At 41.8% G+C, this 13,746-nt stretch overlaps 2 protein-coding genes across 4 annotated transcripts in view; one reads left to right on the forward strand and one right to left on the reverse strand.

Annotated features, from left to right (window-relative positions):
• The window catches only part of LOC121004097 (gastrula zinc finger protein XlCGF26.1-like), a 705,032-nt gene that overhangs the window by 465,090 nt on the left and 226,196 nt on the right, over nucleotides 1-13,746 (forward strand). The window lies entirely within an intron of this gene.
• The window catches only part of LOC121004092 (zinc finger protein 420-like), a 66,922-nt gene continuing 59,584 nt past the window's right edge, over nucleotides 6,409-13,746 (reverse strand). For all 3 annotated transcript variants that reach the window (XM_040436178.1, XM_040436177.1, XM_040436179.1), the window contains exon 12: nucleotides 6,409-9,602. In XM_040436178.1, the coding sequence (XP_040292112.1) occupies nucleotides 7,660-9,602 (1,943 nt within the window). In that variant the 3' untranslated portion in view covers nucleotides 6,409-7,659. The remainder of the gene's footprint in view (nucleotides 9,603-13,746) is intronic.

Consider the following 13,746-nt stretch of genomic DNA (forward strand, 5'->3'; position numbering starts at 1 on the left):
CATGTCTCTGAGTATTGCACACCTTGTGCTTTTGGGCACTCCAATGATGTTGCAGCTCTGAAATATGGCCAAACTGGTGGCAAGTGGCATCTTGGCAGCTGCACGCTTGACTTTTCTCAGTTCATGGGCAGTTATTTTGCGCCTTGGTTTTTCCACACGCTTCTTGCAACCCTGTTGACTATTTTGAATGAAACGCTTGATTGTTCGATGATCACGCTTCAGAAGCTTTGCAATTTTAAGAGTGCTGCATCCCTCTGCAAGATATCTCACAATTTTTGACTTTTCTGAGCCTGTCAAGTCCTTCTTTTGACCAATTTTGCCAAACGAAAGGAAGTTGCCTAATAATTATGCACACCTGATATAGGGTGTTGATGTCATTAGACCACACCCCTTCTCATTACAGAGATGCACATCACCTAATATGCTTAATTGGTAGTAGGCTTTCAAGCCTATACAGCTTGGAGTAAGACAACATGCATAAAGAGGATGATGTGGTCAAAATACTCATTTGCCTAATAATTCTGCACGCAGTGTATACTGCACCTCTCACTGTATAGTCAGGAAGATTGCTTCTGCCACAAAAACACCTTGTATTATTGCCACCATGAAACAGTGAGGTACAGCTGGATGGTACTAATGGTACTACATCTGGTACTGTTTATTTGGTACTATTGGTAACTAAGAGATTCCTTCCAACAACATGGCCACGCTCACTGTACAGACAAAGTATGAAGCCTAAACCTTGCCCCTTCCTCCTAAACTGGCTCACGTGTATTAGCATCAGAGAGGGGATGGAGAGAGGACATTGCTGCAGCCTAAATTGTGTATCAGACACCCCAATCACGCAGACTATTGTCGGGAGGGAAGCGATCATTTAGCATGACAGCTACAGTCCAAGCAACAGAGGAGAAATCACTGTTAGAAATCGAGTTGGGAATAATGGCAGGTAAAACCTGACTTTACTTTCAGCTACATTCAAAGCATCCCGATTTCTATCAGTGATATCTTCCCCTGTACTGAACCTATTGCTGTCATTCTGGTATTGTCTGAAAGCATGGAATGCATGTTTCTAGCTGCTACCATTCAGGAGATAGCAGCATCTAAAGCAGCCCGCCCCCTCCAGTTAGCTACTTTTCTGGACTCAGGCAAAACAGTTAGGTGGTTAAAGGAGTGTTCTTTTCAGAGAATAGTATCCCCTATCCACAGAATAGGGAATAACTATTAGATTGGTGGGGGTCTAACCACTGGGACCCCCCACTGATCATGAAGGCCCTGTGTGATGCTTTGCGATCTCAGCAATACGAATAAATCGCGAATGAGCCCTCTCATTCACACAAAGAGTTAAAACTTTCAGTTACAGCTCACAGAACAGAGGTAAATTAGCAAATCCTTGCCAGAGATTCTTCCTGACCCCATGCCGGGTTATACATCTATCAATCTGATATTGTCTTGACAAAACCCCATAAAAGTGCCTCCTCTATAGTCTGAGCGGGAAAAGAACTGCCCCCTGTTCCAATTACACAAGGCTGGACTTGTGCGTGTCATAGCCACTCCCAGCTACAGAGTGGGTAAAACACAGCGACCCAATCAGGTCCTGGTCCTTTATCTACCATCTGAAGTCGAATAACATCACGACCGCCCGCTGGACATGGGCACCCCACCATCTTGGATTATTCCTTGCAAAGACTATCTTTTACTGGACTCTACCACTGTAATTCTGAACTTACAGACATTCTATTCCCTTTCATCTCTTACTTATTTCTATCCAACCAATCTGTTCGACTGGCAGGTATATTTACCTGTCCGCTTTAATGTATATTTCTGTGTATAGTTTTTATAATAAAACTAACGATTTAATCGTTCCAGTTTTGCCCTCGTTACCTGATTATTTGGTCTATGCTAAGAACTCTGTCCTCAGAAGAGACATTATAAATTGTTGATTTGTTAGCTAGGTTGCAAATAACTGTTTCTTCCCTTTAGGAATAGCTAGCCGGGGTATCTTCGCCTCGATTCAATACGAAGAGTGGTGGCAGCAAATTTAATTGATTTCCAGCGCAAAATCAATAATTTTATTTTACCAATTGTACATACAATCGCTATTGTATCATGTATGGGCACACCAACCAATCTTAAACGTCTAGCTGTGCTCACAGTGGATTAGCCTCTAGAAGTTCTAGTGGACGACACCAGTATAGCAACTGTGGCATAGTACGACGGGATTGGCGGGTGGTTGTCACACCCTGTACCCTGTGGGCCCCCCTGAAATGGACATAGCAGCTGGTTGGAAATGCGCGCCACTGCTCCATTAATTTTGGGTATCGCTGGTGTTCACACAACAATAAATAGAGCAACAGCGTGTTTTTATGGCCAACCTTTCCATCCAAGGGGTCTCCACTGGGTACAGGACCCCCATTCTCGTGACCCAAGGAGTAGGACCCCCACTGATTTGATATCCTGTAACCGTAATACCCCTTTAAGCCATCTTTCACATAAACATGAGATGTTAAAACCAGGACGTAGAATGAAGAAAAAAAAAAATCTCCTGTGGATAGGACATAACTTTCTCTAACCAAGATACCCCTTTAAGTTAACCCAAATCAAATTTTTTTTCAAACCCAGCCCCCTCTTCCTAAACTTTCTGTCTCACATTTTCATTCTGATAAATACAGAATAGATTAGCAGTGAGCACTACGAAAACACTGCACAAGGGAAGAAGAAAAGCATTAGCTATAAATAATGTGATACAAGGTCAATGCTTACACTTAATTCCCCTTTTACGTACACACACAAAGCACAATGCCTATACAAAGGATGAATTAGCTTTGTGGAGGAAATTTACAAGTTAGCGGAGCTGTCACCATAAGGCCTCTACATTCACACAAAACTGACTAGAATAGGGCATGTTCTCTCTCGTTTGCGGGGCCGCAGAATGGAAGTGTGGATGCGGACTGCACATGGTGTGTTCTCTGCATCTTTTGCAGCCCCATTGAAATGAATGGGCCCGCATCCATTCCACAACAGATACAGACAGAAAAATACAGTCATGTGCATGGGTCCTTATTACCCAAACGGTGCAAAAATATATCAATATGGTGATGGCCCCAAACGTATAGCATGTAACACACAATACAGCGTACTTTGTGGTGTTGATGACGGAAGTCTGCCTCACTAGTTACTGACACCTGCCAGGTATATATGTGGTAACATATCAGCTGACAATGGATAGTAGGAGGCAGGGAGAGTGCTCCCTCATTAATGCAGCACAGTGGAGTTAAAGGGAACCTGTCATCAGATCTAGGCTATGTAATTACCTGCTGCTGCTCTCATCAAACAGTTCCTATAGGTAACTATTGGTTTTATCTCCTCATAGCCGTTTTGAAAAAATCACTTTTATAAAATTTACCTGACATGCCCCTGGAGTCACTGGGATGGCTCCATGCTATCTGAGTAACGGAGCCACTGCCGTAAGCCTGTCAGGGGCGGACTGGGGACTTAAAGTAGCCCTGGAATAAATACTAAAAGTAGCCCCGTTTTGTAGTCGGGTCCAAATTCATGGAAGGCAGGGCCAACAATACCATATTGTGGAACATTATACCACCCCAACAGAGCCAAACACCACAGTCCATCACAAAATACTGCCAGCAGTACAAAATACATCCCCAAAAACTTCCACTGACCGGCCGTGAGGAGGGCACAGGTGGCCCCCTGGGCATCGGCCCACCAGAAAATTAACCTGTAAGGTCTACGGCCAATCCACCCCTGAAGCCTGTCCATCCAGCTCTAGAGCACTACTACTTGTAACCAAAATACTCTAGTCCATTTCTTGTTCTCCTGTCCCGTTTTATTCTATTTAGGCCTCTTTCACACGACAGTATGGCTTTTTCGTATTTTGCAGTCAGTTTTTCACAGATCCGTTGTTCCGTTTCCGCTTTTCTGTATGGCATATACAGTAATTACATAGAAAAAATTGGGCTGGGCATAACATTTTCAATGGCTGGTTCCGCAAAAACGGAACGGATACGGTAGACATACGGAGAACATTCCGTTTGTGTTCCGTTTTTTTTGCGGACCCATTGACTTGAATGGAGCCACGGAACATGATTTGCGGGCAATAATAGGACATGTTCTATCTTTCAACGAAACGGAAAAACAGAAATAAGGAAACCGAATGCATACGGAGTACATTCTGCTTTTTTGCAGAGCCATTGAAATGAATGGTTCAGTATACAGACTGTATACGGAACGCAAAAAACGGCCCGCAAACGGGGAAAAAAAAACGTTGTGTGAAAGAGTCCTTAATGTGTACACAGTCATACAATTAATGTGCCTAGGTGCATTACTTTACATTTATCTACATTAAAATTCATCTTTCTGTAATGTGTGACAATCAAGCTTGGTTTTAAGTGTCCCAGAAAACCCTTTTAATCCCTCGAGGTCCCGGTGATTTTTCACTTCCTGCCTTCCCAGAACCATAACTTAAATTTTTGGTCACATAGCTGTATGAGGGCTTGTTTTTTGTAGGAGAAGTTGTACTTTCTAATAGCACCATTTAATATTGCATATGACAGTGGGGAGCTGGGGAAAAATCCAAATGGGTGGAATTGGAATTTTTTATTTTATTCTGCCAGTTTTATAGGTTTTGTTGTTGCGGTAAAATTGACCTGTTACCTTCATTCTCCGGGTGAGTATGATTACATAAAGCAATAGCACATTTGTATAGCAAAAAATACATAGTATAGAGACATATGTGTTAATATGTGATACATTTTTATGGAAGAGTAGTGCGTGCATAACAGGTCATGATATCTTAGCTTCCTTAAAGAGGACCTTTCACTAGAATAAAACATCTAAACTAACTATACAGACATGGAGAGCGGCGCCCAGGGATCCCCCTGCACTTACTGTTATCCCCGGGCGCCACTCCGTTCTCCCGTTATAGCCTCCGGTATCTTCATAGTTAGGCTCCACCCAGGGGAACCTGCCGGGGTCTCCTTCTCCCATGCTGTAGCACTGGCCAATCGCAGCGCTCAGCTCATAGCCTGAGAGAAAAAAAAGCCTCTCAGGCTATGAGCTGAGCGCTGCGATTGGCCAGCGCTACAGCATGGGAGAATGAGACGCCGGCAGGTTCCCCTGGGTGGAGCCTAACTATGAAGATACCGGAGGCTATAACGGGAGAACGGAGCGGCGCTCGGGGATAACAGTAAGTGCAGGGGGATCCCTGGGCGCCGCTCTCCATGTCTGTATAGTTAGTTTAGATGTTTTATTCTAGTGAAAGGTCCTCTTTAAAATCCAGGGGGTACAAGTAATAGATGGAAATAAACATAAGAATAAAACATAAGGGGCCTCATCTGTCAAAAAAGTCTGAAAGAAAAACTGTTATTGTTACCTATAGCAACCAATTTATTTCTTAAAGGGGGTGTCTCAATTCAGCAAATAGAATTTATTATTTAAAGAAAGTTAATACAAGGCACTTACTAATTTTAGTATTATTATCCATATTGCTTCCTTTGCTGGCTGGATTCATTTTTCCATCAGATTATACACTGCTCATTTCCATGGTTACAACCACCCTATAATCCAGCAGCGATGGCCGTGCTTGTACAATATAGGAAAAAGCATTAGCCTATGTGCACTCCCACGGTCCTGGCCACCAGAGAGGCTGACGCTTTTTCCTATAGTGTGCAAACACGAGCACCACTGATAGATTGCAGGGTGATCTGTAACTATGGAAACGAGCAATGTATAATGTGATGGAAAAATGAATCCAGCCAGCAAAGGAAGCAATATGGACAATCACAATACATTATTAAGTGGCTTGTGTTAACTTTCTCTACATGATAAATACCATTTTCTGAACTGAGACAACCCCTTTAAGCTGCTTTGGTAAAACAAAATCTACACCGAGATCAGTCACTATGGGCAGCAATGACTGCCCCGAAGTTCCGATGAAAAAAATATGACATGAGTGCATTTCATTTGTAATAATGCATCCATACCACACAACATACTGTATATGTTACTCCATATCCCTAGGATTTCACCATCAATGTGTGATTGCCGAGGGCTCAACACCCAAGACCCCCAAAGATGAGCAGAACAAGGGGTAGCTTGTCATTTCATTAATAGATCCTATTACATATTGCCCATAGAAGTCTGTGGAGAGGGGAGTATGAGTGAGCTGACAATCCGTCTCTCGGTCTAGGACCATGTTAGTTTAGGAGGTAGTAAAAGAGCTGTTAAGTTGAGAAACAGACATTTTCTTCAGATATTACAAAGTTTCTTAAATTCACCTCTACTACTGATTTATGCAGAGTTGTGTGAAATGTTAGTGACCATTAAAATACCAAACTGTGAGATTCAATATGGCAGATCAAAAGGCAATGGACCTAATTTATAAAAAATAAAAATGTTTCACTCATTATTTCATTCCAGAGTAGTTTAAGACATGATGCCTGCTATCTCAGTGGATGCTACAAGCAATAAGACCAGTTTGTCCTCTTTTACAGATTTGATAAAGGTCAATCAAGCTCAAAGGCATTTTTCTATTATTACACTGAACTCATTTGGAGCTAAAAAGATTTTTTTTCAATTGGCCATTAAAAATATGGAGTCCTTTTTGTAGCAGCCTCTGGATTTTCTCTTTTGTCCGTCAGTTGAGGAGCCAACAGGCTCCTTATCTCTGCTCTCTGAAATTATAAACATTATAGCATAGCTCTTATTTTATAAGATGATCTACACAAAGTGAAAGTACCAGTCACACAGTTAGAAAAACAGCTAACCCTTTGTGACAGAACGGCTCAATAGTTTTTATATAAAGGCCAACTGAAAATATGATTTGTAGCCTAAAATGACAAAAATGCAATCATAAACAAAAATTGCCTCCAATGGTGTACATAGCCTTTAATTCTTAACATCCTTTTTCCCCGCTTAGGGTATGTTCACACACAAGAAAAATCAAAACAGGTACATGCCGGTGGAATCCACAGAAGAAATCTGAGGCTCTTGGACTTCTAGTTGTACATGCCACAGATCTATGTAGGGCATCTCAGTTTCCATCTGGAAACAGCCACAATAATTGATATTTTTTTCTTGCGTCTTCGGATCAAAAAACGACCATGTGAACAAACCATATTAAATGGGTTGTTTGATTTCAGGAAGAAACTGGACAACACTCAGGGCATGCCTGTAATAAAATATAGACCAGGGATGCTCAACCTGCGGCCTTCCAGTTGTTGCAAAACTTCAACTCCCAGCAAGCTTGGACAGCCTAAAGCTTTTAGGGCATGCTGGGAGTTGTAGTTTTGCAACAGCTGGAGGGCTGTTTGAGCAGGTTAAGCATCCCTGATATAGACAATTACTTATCTAGCAGATGCTGCGTCATTGCTCCAGTTCTATCAGCCGGGCTTTGTTGACTGGGTTGCAGTGGTGACGCCATCTGAACAACACATAACCACTGCAGCCAATCACTGCCTTCAGCAATGCACTGCTTGAGGCCAGAGATTGGCTGCAGCGGTCATGTGGTGTTGATTTGACATCACTGCAGCAGCCAGGCCAATAAAGCCCGAATGGGAGAACTGGATTGGCAATCTGCTAGTCAAGCAATGGTCTGTAAGCCCGGGTGTTGTCTGGTTTCTTCCTAAAACCCATTTAATTGTGTTTTTATGTGGCTATCATTTGGGAGTGTAGAGGATCAATGGTAAATCCATCCAAAACGGTGATATTGGGAGCTTTAGAGACACATGAAGATGTGTGAATCCTGTGATGTCTAATAAGATCTGATCTCTGGATAAAACACTTCCCACATTCTGAACATGAAAAAGGCTTCTCTCCTGTATGAGTTCGTTGATGCATCTCAAGTTGAGATTTGCGTGTAAAACATTTTCCACAATCTGGACATGAAAACGGCTTCACTCCTGTGTGAATTTTCTGATGCTCAGCAAGACCTGATTTCATGGTAAAACATTTCCCGCATTCTGAACAAGAATATGGTTTTTCACCTGTATGAAATTTTTGATGCTTAACAAGATATGATTTGTGGGTAAAGCATTTCCCACATTCTGAACATAAAAATGGCCGTTCATCTTGGTCATGTAGCCGATGAATTTCACCATTGCCAGTTTTTGAAGATCGCCCTTCTGGGTGAATTTTCTGATGTCTGACGAGATCAGATTTCTGAATAAAAAACTTTCCACATTCTGAACATAAAAATGGCTTCTCCCCTGTGTGACTCCTCTGGTGTATCTCCAGCTGACATTTCCGTGTAAAACATTTTCCACATTCTGAACATGAAAATGGTTTCTCACCAGTGTGAGTTTTGTGATGTTCAACAAGAGATTTTTTCTGGGTAAAGCTTTTCCCACATTCTGAACATGAGAATGGCTTCTCCCCTGTGTGAATTCTCTGATGTCGCTCAAGATGATCTTTTAGCATAAAACGTTTCTCACATTCTGAACATGAAAATGGCTTCTCCCCAGTATGAATTTTCTGATGTTTAACGAGATATGCTTTCTGGGTAAATGCTTTCCCACATTCTGAACATGAAAATGGCCTTTCTTCTTCATCTACCCCATGCTGTCTCACGGGATGGATACATGCATTACCTTTATCACATTCCAAACACGAAACTGTCTTTTCTACTGTGTGAATTTTCTGATGTTTAACAAGACCTGATTTTTGAGAAAAACATTTCCCACATTCCAGACATTGAAAAGGCTTCTCCCCTGTGTGAGTCCGATGATGCTTCACAAGACCTGATTTCTTAGAAAAACATTTCCCGCATTCCAAACATGGATATGGCCTTTCTCCTGTATGAGTTCTCTGGTGGTCAACAAGAACTGACTTCTTGGCAAAATATTTCCCACATTCTAAGCACATATGTGGCTTCTCCCCGGTGTGAATTCGTTGATGGTTAACAAACATGGATTTCTTGGTAAAACATTTTCCACATTCTGAACATGCAAACTTATTCTGCTCTGAGTGAAGTCTAAGATGTTTAACAAGAACAGATTTCTTGACAAAAGATTTCCCACATTCTGAACAGGAGTATGGTTTCTCACTCATGTGAAACCTCTGATGTTCTACCAAGTAGGATCTATAAGAAAATGATTTACCGCATTCGCCACATGTAAATGGCCTTTCACCAGTGTGAATTCGCCGATGTCTATAAAGAATAGCCCTATGTGTAAAAGATTTTCCACATATGGAACACGAAAATGGCTTTTCTCCAGTGTGAAACACCTGATGTTCTATGAGATGTGACTTCTGAGTAAAAGATTTGCCGCACTTATCACAGGGAAATGGCTTCTCTCCTGTGTGCGTTCTCTCATGTCTAAAAAGATTGGACTTCTGGGTAAAACATTTTCCACATTCAGAACATGAAAACAGTTTATCACTTCTATGTCCCATACTTTGTGTAACATTATATGAATTAATAGGTGAAGGTTCCTCTCCATAACAGAGCTCAGAGAACTTATGTACACTCAGAACTCCTGGGGGTACATTAGGAACAAAAAGGATTTCTTCTGTAAAATGTTTGATATTCTCTTCAATTTCAGAATCTGGTGATAAAAACAAATGTTCCTGTAACAACGTGTTCTGATCAACTGTAGGAAATAAAAAAGATATAGACTTTTATAAAATTATGCACAGAATACAGTTTATATTTCATAATGTTGAAACTCTAAAATCTTTACATAGACGGACATGTGCTGAAACATTAAAGTGGCTGTCCGAGTTATTTTTTTGTTCTTTGTTTCTAACTAGGTAAATGAAAGAGCATTACAATGCACCTACTTTATCTGCAGTGGCTCCTTTCTCAGATTTCAGAGGGTTACATGACCTATGATGTCAGCTTATCTCCCTGCTCTGATGATGTTTTGTGCACAAGCCTGAGAGAGCAGATATGTGCCTGTACACGAGAGGTCACTGTGCTGGCCAAACACCCCTGCACTTCCATCTACTGCTGTGTTTGCTCTATCTTCTTCAGGAAACTTTAACCCCTTCAGCAGCAGAGAGGGCTGGAGGCTTTCATGAGTAGCTGCAGGCAGTGAAGAGACACAGGATCTTTCCTTCTCATCCTGCAGACACAGAGCTGACAGACTGTAGGAGTTCTGCAGAGCATTGCACAAGAACAGGTAGGGGGAAGATCCTGTGTGTATCAGCAGTGTCATTGTAAAGCTGGTACTTGTAGTCCTACACATACAACATGCTGCTGAGTATCCCAGCAGGCAGACATGTCACTTAGGACAGCATTTGTATGCACTACCTTTGCAGAGCAGGGGGAGGGGCACAAACATTCATGAGGAAAACCTCAGAGATTGTTCTTGTTGCAGGTAAACAAAGGGCCAGAAGAGAACCAGGGAAATGAGGAAATATAATTTTTTTGGCCTTAACCCCTTAAGGACTTGGCCATTTTTTGCAAATCTGACCAGTGTCACTTTAAGTGCTGATAACTTTAAAACGCATTGACTTATCCAGGCCGTTCTGAGATTGTTTTTTCGTCACATATTGTACTTCATGACACTGCTAAAATTGGGTCAAAAAAGTTAATTTTTTGCATAAAAAAATACCATATTTACCAAAAAATTTAAAAAATTAACAAATTTCAAAGTTTCAGTTTCTCTACTTCTGTAATACATAGCAATACCCCCAAAAATTGTGATGACTTTACATTCCCCATATGTCTATTTCATGTTTGTAGCATTTTGGGAATGATATTTTATTTTTTGGGGATGTTACAAGGCTTAGAAGTTTAGAAGCAAATCTTGAAATTTTTCAGAAATTTACAAAAACCCAATTTTTAGGGACCACTACAGGTCTGAAGTCACTTTGCGAGGCTTACATAATAGAAACCGCCCCAAAATGACCCCATTCTATAAACTACACCCCTCAAGGTATTCAAAACTGATTTTACAAACTTCGTTAACCCTTTAGGTGTTGCACAAGAATTGTTGGCAAATGGGGATGAAATTTGAGAATTTCATTTATTTGCCTAATTTTCCATTTTAACCCATTTTTTCCACTAACAAAGCAAGGGTTAACAGCCAAACAAGACTGTATCTTTATTGCCCTGACTCTGCCGTTTACAGAAACACCCCATATGTGGCCGTTAACTGCTGTACGGGCACACAGTAGGGCGTAGAGTGAAAGGTGCGCCGTATGGTTTTTGGAAGGCAGATTTTGCTGGACTGGTTTTTTGACACCATGTCCCATTTCAAGCCCCCCTGATGCACCCCTAGAGTAGAAACTCCATAAAAGTGACCCCATCTAAGAAACTACACCCCTCAAGGTATTCAAAACTGATTTTACAAACTATGTTAACCCTTTAGGTGTTGCACAAGATTTAATGGAAAATAGAGATACAATTTCAAAATTTCACTTTTTTGGCAGATTTTCTATTTTAATATTTTTTTCCCAGTTACAAAGCAAGGGTTAACAGCCAAACAAAACTCATTATTTATGGCCCTGATTCTGTAATTTACAGAAACACCCCATATGTGGTCGTAAACCGCTGTACGGGCACACGGCAGGGCGCAGAAGGAAAGGAATGCCATACGGTTTTTGGAAGGCAGATTTTGCTGGACTGGTTTTTTTGACACCATGTCCCATTTGAAGCCCCCCTGATGCACCCCTAGAGTAGAAACTCCAAAAAAGTGACCCCATTTTAGAAACTACGGGATAGGGTGGCAGATTTGTTGGTACTAGTTTAGGGTACATATGATTTTTGGTTGCTCTATATTACACTTTTTTGTGCGGCAAGGTAACAAGAAATAGATTTTTTGGCATGTCTTTATTTTTTGTCATTTACAACATTCATCTGACAGGTTAGATCATGTGGTAATTTTATAGAGCAGGTTGTCACAGACGTGGCGATACCTAATATGTATACAATTTTTTTTATTTATGTAAGTTTTACACAATGATTTCATTTTTAAAACAAAAAAAATGTTTTAGTGTCTCCATAGTCTAAGAGCCATAGTTTTTTCAGTTTTTGGGCGATTATCTTAAGTAGGGTCTCATTTTTTGCGGGACGGTTTGATTGGCACTATTTTGGGGTGCATATGACTTTTTGATCGCTTGCTATTACACTTTTTGTAAGATGACAAAAAATGGCTTTTTTTACACCGTTTTTATTTTTATTTTTTTACGGTGGTCACCTGAGGGGTTAGTTCATGTGATATTTTTATAGAGCCGGTCGATACGGACGCGTCGATACCTAATATGTATAATTTTTTTAATTTATTTAAGTTTATTTAAGTTTTACACAATGATTTCATTTTTGAAACAAAAAAAATCATGTTTTAGTGTTTCCATAGTCTAAGAGCCTCAGTTTTTTCAGTTTTTGGGCGATTATCTTGGGTAGGGTATGATTTTTGCGGGATGAGATGACTGTTTGATTGGTACTATTTTGGCGTACATGCGACTTTTTTGATCACTTTTATTACCTTTTTTGGGAAGTAAGGTGGGCAAAATTTCAATTTTCTCATAGTTTTTATTTTTTTTATTTTTATGGCGTTCACCGTGCGGGGAAAGTAGAATGACCGTTTTATAGATCAGGTCGTTACGGACGCGGCGATACCTAATATGTGTAGTGTATTATTATTTTTTTATTCAGTGATAAGTGTTTTTTTTTTTTAATCTTAACTTTTTTCACTTTTTTTTACATTTTTTTGACCCAGACCCACTTGGTTCTTGAAGATCCAATGGGTCTGATGTCTGTATAATACCGTACAGTACATTATATAGGGTACTGTACTGTATTTTACTTACACTTTGTCTGAACAGATCTATGCCTTTAGCATAGATCCGTTCAGCACCATGGATAGCAGGATGCCTGAGAAGGCGTCCTGTTGCCATGGGAACCTTCCCCGTCTGCTCAGTTGTAGCCACAACTGCGCAGACGGGGAAGGGTAAGGACGGGGCTGTCTGGGGGCTCTCTCCCTCTCCCATCGGGGGGCTGCAAAGGCACAGCAGCCCCCTGATGGGAGAGGGAGGGTGCTCCCTGAGCTGTTAACCTTTTCCATACAGCGGTCCGTACCGACCGCTGTATGGAAAGGGTTAAACGGCTGACATCGCATCACCGATGTCAGCCGTTTATACCAGGGTGTCAGCAATGTGCTGACACCCTGGTATAACCACTGTCCACCAACGATTATTCAAGGGGAGGCGGGCGGGGGATCGCGATCCCGCCTGCCGCACCGCCCGCCTCCCGCACTCCCCCTGCACCTCCTGCCCACATAATATCATTCAGGGGCGCAGGGGGGGGGGGGTTAATAAAACTTTATTTCGGGCATTTTAAAGTTTGATGCCACGGGGATCAGAATTGGCTAAAAGCGCAGCAAACCGCAGGTCTGAATTGACCTGCGGTTTGCTGCGATCGCCGATACGGGGGGGTCACATGACCCCCCCGGCGTTGTGACAGGATGCCGGCTGAATGATTTCAGCCGGCATCCCGTTCGGATTAATCCCCGGGGCGCCGCAATCTTATTTTAAACTCATGACGTACCGGTACGTCATGGGTCCTTAACCCCTTAAGGACGCAGGGCGTATCGGTACACCCTATTTCCCGAGTCCTTAAGGACTCAGGACGTACAGGTACGTCCTAACTTGAAATCGGTATTCCGGCGCCCCAGGGGTTAATCGGAACGGGATTTCGGCTGAAATCATTCAGCCGGCATCCCGTAACAATGCAGGGGGGGGGTCATTTGACCCCCCCCGTATCGGCGATCGCAGAAAACCGCAGGTCAA

The sequence above is a fragment of the Bufo bufo genome, chromosome 6, assembly GCF_905171765.1.
Source record: "Bufo bufo chromosome 6, aBufBuf1.1, whole genome shotgun sequence".
Classification (NCBI taxonomy): domain Eukaryota; kingdom Metazoa; phylum Chordata; class Amphibia; order Anura; family Bufonidae; genus Bufo; species Bufo bufo.